This window comes from Centroberyx affinis, unplaced genomic scaffold (assembly GCF_046629955.1).
Source record: "Centroberyx affinis isolate AG114_WGS23_722 - 3 ecotype Tasmania unplaced genomic scaffold, CSIRO-AGI_Caff_v1 ptg007317l_1, whole genome shotgun sequence".
Taxonomy (NCBI): Eukaryota; Metazoa; Chordata; class Actinopteri; order Beryciformes; family Berycidae; genus Centroberyx; species Centroberyx affinis.
In genome coordinates, this window is record NW_027283694.1 from 1 (window position 1) to 8,115 (window position 8,115).

The window sequence follows — 8,115 nt, forward strand, 5'->3', positions numbered from 1 at the left end:
TGTATTAATTAATACCTTAGTTAACATGAACCTATTCTATGAGTGCCTGTTGACATATGTGTGGTGTTATTTTTTGAAAATAATGATTTTTGAGTCTGTAATTTCTAAAACAAAAGGACCCATCTCCATTTAACTCAATGGATGCTGAAAAATTTGAAGCTCAATATCTCAGAACTATCCTGAAGGCAGATAGAACCTTATAATTCTAAGCTCTTAAAAGTTAAATAAAAGCATTAACTAACCCTTAACTTAGTGACCCTTATTGTGAAGTGTTACCGAAACATCAACTGTCTCAGACACACTGAGAGCTGTAGTTCAGTGATTCATATCAAGGACCCTAATCCAGTCCACATTAGAGACCCCCATCTGATGACATTTTGTCTCTCGGACCCAAATCGGAGAATATTTTTATTGCCAGATACAATTTTGTCCAGAACTCCATGACTGTCTGTGTTGCAGGTAGAGAGATAACAGAGAAACTTTGATCAGAACAGTCAATCTAATACATTCTGTGTTCACTTCCTGTAAATGAAATGAAGCTGAAGTTTAACTTTAACCCCCTGGAACCCCCTCAAGGACCGCTGGTGGTCCCCGGACCCCATGCTGAGAACCGCTGCTGTAGAGAACGTGTGCAGAAGCAGTAATAGTAGAGTCAGTAGTAGCAGTAGTAGTAGCAGTACTATCAGTAGTACTATCAGTAGTACTATCCGTAGTACTATCAGTAGTATCAGTAGTATATTTCTACATCCTTCTGTTTCAGGCCAAACCAGTCCGACGAAGACCGCCTCGCTCCTTACAGCTGCCCAAGCCCCAGGGGGACGACCAGGAGGTGAGGGGACCCCAGTGTGTGTGTGTGTGTGTGTGTGTGTGTGTGTGTGTGTGTGTGTGTGTCTGACCTCCTCCTGTGTGTTGCAGAAAGCTCCGGGTGCCCTCTCTCCTCTGCCGGTCAAGGTCAAGAGGAACTCCGCTCTGATCGAGAAGCTTCATGTGAGCTGAGACACTGCTGCCCCCTGCTGTGTGCAGGGAGGACACACACACACACACACACACACACACACACACACACACACACACACACACACACACACACACACACTGACACAGGGGGAACTAGAGTATTGGCTCTGCTGTTGCTGGCGAACACACTTTATAGATTTTACTGATTTTAAAAAATAGAAGCTTTCAGGTGATGTCACCCTCTGGCGGCCATCTTGGAGGTCTCAGCTCTCTGAACAGCTGACTGTGTTTCTGTCTCAACAGAATTGAACAGACGGTTAATTTCTGTCTGTTTCTGACTGAACTGATCATTTCATCACTGATCCATCTGATTGATTTAGTGTTTAGATAATGTCAGCTTGTTAGCTAGCTAACCATAGCATCTGGTCAGCTAACATCACTGTCTTGTTGTTAACACATCTGATTAGCACACTAGCATATCTAGTAGCAGCTAGCGTTAGCATGTTCACATTAACATCAGCGTGTTTGCTGGCTAGTTAGCTAGCTAACAGTTTGTTCAGGTTAACTGAGCTGACTCTTCTCAAGCTCCAACTCTTCATGTTTTGGAGTAGAGACTAGGGCTAAAGACAAGACAGTTTACTGTGTCACAGTAACCTACATTTGGAAACAAATCCACCTTATCACACTATTCACTTTTACTGAGAACGTTACTGAATGGATCTATTTATTTATTATTTTTATTTACCTTTATTTATTCAGGGTGGTCAATTGAGAGCGGGTGCCCTCTTTTACAATGACGCCCTGATACAATACAATAACAATAAAGCATCACAGCCACACCACAACAAGCTGACTCAGCTGCTCTCTGCTGACAGCTGCTTCAGACACATTTACACTTTATTCACTGACAGACAACAAAGACTATAAACTATCTCTCTCTGCCACCCTTCTCTCTCTCTCTCTCTCTCTTTCTCTCTCTCTCTCTCTCTCTCCAGGCTAACCTAGCCTTGTCTCCCTCGGCCCTCCTGCCTTCCCCTAAGAGTCCTGGGCTGAGGTTGCTGCCGCCCTCCTTCATCCCCCCTTCCCCCTGCAACCCTGTAACCACGGTAACCCCCACGGTAACCCCCACCAGCCCCGTTAGCGCCGCCGCCTCCCACCGGAGTGAGGAGGAAGGCCCCGCCTCCTTCGAAGCCCCTCCCACCGCCACCGAGGGATCCATACTGCCCAGCGTCAACAAGGTGTGTGTGTGTGTGTGTGTGTGTGTGTGTGTGTCTGGTAAAATAGTGTAAACTAATTAAAGTGGCAGTTTATTGGTTAGATGGTGATTTTCTATTTCCACACAGCCAGAGCGTCACCGCCTTTTAAAGAGGAACTAAACTAGTAACTAAATTGTAAAAGCATACTACTGAGATGGTCATCTGCTATTGGCTGATCTTTGTTGTCAGGTGATGTCACCACCTGTTGTATTCAATAGAAGATGACATCATCACCGGGCACCAAAGACCAGCCAATAGCAGATGACCATTTCAGTAGCATGCTTTTTATGATTTATGAGTGACCTCATATCCTGTCTGTCTCTGCTCTGATTGGTCCTTCACCAGGGAAGAGCCCGCCTCTCCATCAGGCGACGCCCTCCGTCCCGCAGGAACAGGAAGTCCAGCAGCGGAGACGATGTGGGCGTGGCCACCGGAGAAAAGGACACGCCCCTATCCTCTCCCGGCGATCCGGAGGCCAAAACAGCAGGAGAAGAAGAAGAGGGAAAAGATGGAGAGGTTTTCAATAAGGAAGTCAACGCAGAGGAGGTGAAGAAGGAGGAAACAGAGCCGGACTCTGCGTGTCCTGAAGGAGAGACTGAGGTGAAGACAGAGAGAGAGGAACCGCAGGAACCTGAAGCTCCGTCCGAGGGCGGCAGAGAAGAAGAGAAGAACCAGGAAGACAAGGAGAACGGACCCACGGGAAAGGAGGAGGAGGAGGAGAAGGAGGAGGAGGAGGGAGCTGGACCTGCAGGGAGAGAGAACCAGGAAGAGCCGGTCAGAAACCAAGAAGAAGAGCTGGAAGAAACATCTGGTGAAGAAGGGAACACAGACAGCAAAGAAGAAGACGAGAGGAAGGTGATTTCTCATCCTGAAGTTACTTTGATTCATTCCACAGTCCAGTGTCCAAACACACAGATCCTCAGTGCAAAATAGACCAACGAGTAACAACTTTCACTCCTTAGTATCATTTGCTTTCAAGGTTGGCAATGTAGGAATTTAAGGTTATTCTACCACTGCAGAGTAAAAACTAGTGGAGGAAGAAGTACTCTGATCCTTTACTTCAGTAAAAGTACCAATACAGCAATGTAAAAATACTCCATTACAAGTAAAAGTCCTGCATGAAAAATCCTACTTAAGTAAAAGTACATAAGTATTAGCAGCAAAATGTAGTTAAAGTATTAAAGTAAAAGTAGTGGTTTGGTCCCTCTGACTGATATTTTATTATATATGACATCATTAGATTATTAATACTGAAGCATCAGTGTGTAAGCAGCATGTTACTGTTGTAGCTGCTGGAGGTGGAGCTAGTTTGAACTACTTTATATACAGTTAGCTGGTTTAGTCCAGCGGTTCCCAACCTAGGGGTCGGGCCCCTCCAAAGGGTCACCGGATAAAGCTGAGGGGTCGTGAGACGATTAATGGGAGAGGAAAGAAGAAAAAACAAAGTTCTGAGACACAAATCTGTTTTCAGTTTTTGGACTTTTTCTCTAATCTTTGATTTTTGCTGAAATATTGGATCATTTGAACATTTATTGAAATGAAACCATGTGAGGTTTAGAGGGAAAAATCACTATTTGGTGGAGCTGTTAACAACTCATAGACATCTGAAATGTGACCCGACTACACACTGCTTTTTGTAAGACGTCAAAAGCCAAAAAGGTTGGAAACCACTGGTTTCATCTTTAACAATGTGTTGTATTTTAAAAGATTGTTATATTATCCATTGTGTCAAATCTCCATCTGAAAAGTAACTAAAGCTGTCAAATAAATGTAGTGGAGTAGAAAGTACAATATTTCCCTCTGAAATGTAGTGGAGTGGAAGTATAAATTAGCATCAAATGGAAATACTCAAGTAAAGTACAAGTATCTCAAAATTGTACTTAAGTACAGTACTTGAGTAAATGTACTTAGTTACTTTCCACCACTGGTAAAAACACACATATCCCAATCTGCACCAGGAGCCAGTTCAGTTCAGTTTATTGAAGAAGGGACAGTGCATATTAATCAACAATAAATGTAAATACGCCAGGTTTAGCCAAAAGACTAAATCCAACAGAGAAACAAAGCATGAAACAAACATCTGGGCCACGTCCAAACCTTTTTGCAACAGCTTTTAAACTTCCTGTTTGCCACGTTTTGGGGTTATTGAACGCCCCCAGGTGTGTCTCTACCTGACACCAGGTGTGGCTCATTAACCAGTAGGGAGGAACAAAAACCTGCAGGACAGGAACTGAGTACCTAGGCTTTAGTCCCGGGGCGTTCAGCTGTGTCACGGAGGGCCGAGAGTCTGCAGGTTTTCATTCCAACACAAACCTTCAACCAGAGAGGAGGAACTAGTCAGTGAAATCACTTGGGGCGTGTTCAAGAGCCCCAACACACAGCAAACAGGACGGTTAAAAAGAAAAAGTGTGTTGAACGTCCTGGTGCAAAGTGGCTGAGATGGCAATTCTGAGCCCATTGAGCATCTGCCTGACAAGAGTTTGAACGTAGCCAATGAACATGCGGAATCACCCTGAACAGGGTTTGAACGTGGCTCTCGGCCCTTCGTGGCACACGGCTGGATACCCGCGCTTTAAAGGAATAGTTCACCCAAAAATGAAAATCCTGTCATCATCTCCTCCCCCTCATGCCAGGTGAAACTCAGGTGAAGTTTGTCCATATAACACACAGGGAGGCTGCAGCACAACTCCATAGCAGCCTTCTCCAAAACAACTGAAGTCAGTGGGGACCAGTTCTTCAGAGTTCCACAAAGACCTACAGTATATTTACACCATCATTTAGTGCAAATCTGAACTACAGCTGATTGATTTGCAACAAATAATGGTGTCTAGGTCTTTCTGTTCACAGTGTGATTGTTTGTCTGTTTTTGTTTTGGAGCTCTAAAGAACAGGTCCCCATTGACTTCAGTTGTTTTGGAGAAGGCTGCTACCAAGTTGTGCTGCAGCCTCCCTGTGTGTTATATGGACTAACACATTTCACCTGTGTTTCATTTGGGTTAGGGTTAGGGTTAGGGTCCAGCAGCACTCTGACCGCCTCGTCTCTGTCTTCCCCACACAGCAGACACAGGGCCAGAGTTCAGACGGGTGAGGAGCCACGGTGTGACCCCCGGGCGCCGGGAGGAAGACTCTGCAGCCACGCCCTTCCTCACCTCACCCGGGCCGCAGGGGAAGGGGAGAGGCCGGCCGCATGAACAGAACCAAGAATAAAGACTAGACTTTGTTGTCAGACGGATTTCAGATTTTCAACACTTTGACTCTTTTGTGTCAGAAGGTTTGGTCACAGCGCCGTGGAGCCGCAGCTTCTTCTTCTCAGCTGTGGCAAAGCAGAACTGATCTAACAGAACGTTTGTCTCAGACACACAGACAGACAGACAGACAGACAGACAGACAGACAGCAGGAGCTTTCTTTGCACCTTCTGACAGCTGAAAATAATTCCTTATGTTTCCTCAACATGCGTGAAATACGAAGTGGGACTCGAAGTCCTGGATTTGACCTTCTGCCTGTCTCTGCCTGCTGGGGAAGCGTCAGACTGAATGTGAATGTGACTGAGCTGATCAACTCATCACCTTTTTATCTTAGCCAGTGCAGTGACGGCTAATCCTTAGAACTGATGAATGGTTTAGATTTTTTCATAATGTCTTGAGGTTTTTTTTTATTATCAGCCTGTGCGGTGTCTTTCTTTTTAATTACGATACAGTTGTGTGTTTTTTTTTGTTTTTTTTTTCTTTCTGGACTTTTATTTGAACCATGAATGTTTTCAGTGATTGAACTTTTTTGAGGTACTCTGCAACATGTGAAATGCCAACATTAGATTAGGTTTTACTTTTGTTCGTTGTCCTGAAGCAGATCTGTGTCTGCGACAATTCACACAATTACTGCCTTCAGAAGAAAAGCCTGAGCTCTAATTCTAACTTTTACAAAAAAAAAAAAAAATCAACTTGTTAACAAAAGCAGCCTTTGCTTCCTGGTCGGTGGCCTTGTATTGTTCCGGAAGGCTCTGGAACAGGCTTCACAGGGCTTCAGGTCAATAGAGCCATGTACACTTTGGAGTTTCTGGTTTTCATGCCACAGCAGTAAAATGTCTGTCTGTTGAACCGCCTGTTGTCTTGAAAGTGTTTTCACCATGAGGGGGCAGTGCAGGAGGTCTGATCACAGCCAGGCTGAGGCTTCATCACATGGTTTAACCAGCTGAAGTCTCCAGATAAACAGTGTTTACCTGCACACCAATAATAATAAATAATAATAATAACTTTATTTGTATAGCACTTTTCAATACAGGTAACAAAGTGCTTCACAGCAGTCAATATAAAACACACAAAAAATAAATAAATAAACATCACACAATAAAATCTTTTTTTTATAAAAATGTATCTTAAGAAGTGAAATAAAAACGGGGAACTGACTGTGCAAGCCTGATCTCCTCTGGCAGGTTGTTCCAAAGTCTAGGGGCCCCGACAGCAAAGGCCCCGTCTCCTTTGGTTTTCAGCCCAGACTTTGGAATGGCAAGCAGCTCCCTACCAGAGGATCTAAGTCTGCGTCTGACTCATAGGGGGATAAGAGGTCAGAAATATAGGGAGTGGCCTTAAAAGTAATTAAAAGAATTTTAAAATCAATCCTAAAATAAACAGGCAGCCAGTGCAAGGATGTTAAAACAGGGGTGATATGGTCACATTTTTTGAACTAACTGTAGGCGGTGGGTTGATTTCTGACAGACAGGTACAGTATAGAGGGAGGTACAGTAGTCGAGGCGGGAGGAAATAAAAGCATGGATGAGTTTCTCCAGATCTGGGAGATTAATCAGATTAAGGCAATATTTGGATTACAGTGTTAACATGGTTCAAAGTAATGCAATTTCTCTAATAATCTGGTTCACATGGATTCATCTAATAATTGGTCAATACGCACTGAGCCATGTTTGCTTTGGAAATACAGCATCCGGGTTACTGCGTCTGGTGACCTTTGACCTGTGCAGTTTGAAAAAGCAGAAAGAAGTTGACATGATCAACCGTCATACATGTAATCTGTCTGTTAACAGCTTCTGCTACTGTTACTTTCTACTGTTGACAGTAGACAGTTGACATTTTCAATAACCAGAGAATAGATAATAATTATTAGTGTGTATATAAACATACTCTATGAAGCATTTCAGCATGGATAGGGTCAGACAGTCCGTCCTGTAGGTGAAAGGCCACAGGTTTGATCCCCCAGCTGTTGGACTCTGACCTGCTCACTCAGAGAAATGCCTTCTCATTACCAGGAATTCTGATAAGTCAAATATGCTGCTTCTTTTACCAATATAACAATAACAAATTGGATCCAAACAAATTTGCTTCACTGTACTTTTTGATCGCAGTACAGGAATACATTTATTTTGTGCCATTTGTGAAATCCACAACCCGCAAAATTAATAGAAAAGTTCTCATGTTTTCATCAACAGAAATCTCTTGGAAAAAGTGAAGAGCGTCAGATAAAAGCAATTAAGTTGTAATTAGTTACTGACCTCAGATCTGATTGCGTGTCTGCTGTTTGATTGACGCATGCTGCCTTTGATAGATCCTCTGTGGAGTTTATTATTAGCTCTGGGCGGGGAATTAATCCAGGATCATCCAGGGATTGGGCAGCGAATCAAGGGGATAACCCTGACGTCTGTCTCATGACGATGTGTGTGTGTGTGTGTGTGTGTGTGTGTGTGTGTGTGTGTGCATGTGTGTGTGTGTGTGTGTGTGAGGAGTGCACAGCCATGTGTTCCCTCCACAGCCTCACTGCACTGGGAACAAACAAAGTAAAAGCACCAAATGAGAACAACACAACAAATTATAAGAAGACCTTTTTAAAACAAAAAGTGAATTAAAACAAGACAGCGATGGAACTAGTCTGAGTTCTTCCGGCACAGAGGAGGTAG

General features: G+C 43.7%; 1 protein-coding gene across 1 annotated transcript; it reads left to right on the forward strand.

Annotated features, from left to right (window-relative positions):
* Positions 1–576: 576 nt before the first annotated feature.
* Positions 577–6,519, forward strand: dub (duboraya; the record flags this gene model as incomplete). The annotated part of the gene is made up of 6 exons (XM_071513553.1): positions 577–627; positions 761–829; positions 916–987; positions 1,953–2,195; positions 2,559–3,068; positions 5,271–6,519. Coding segments are annotated over 6 exons (975 nt in total), but the record flags the coding sequence as incomplete, so codon positions are not given.
* Between the last annotated feature and the right edge of the window lie 1,596 nt (positions 6,520–8,115).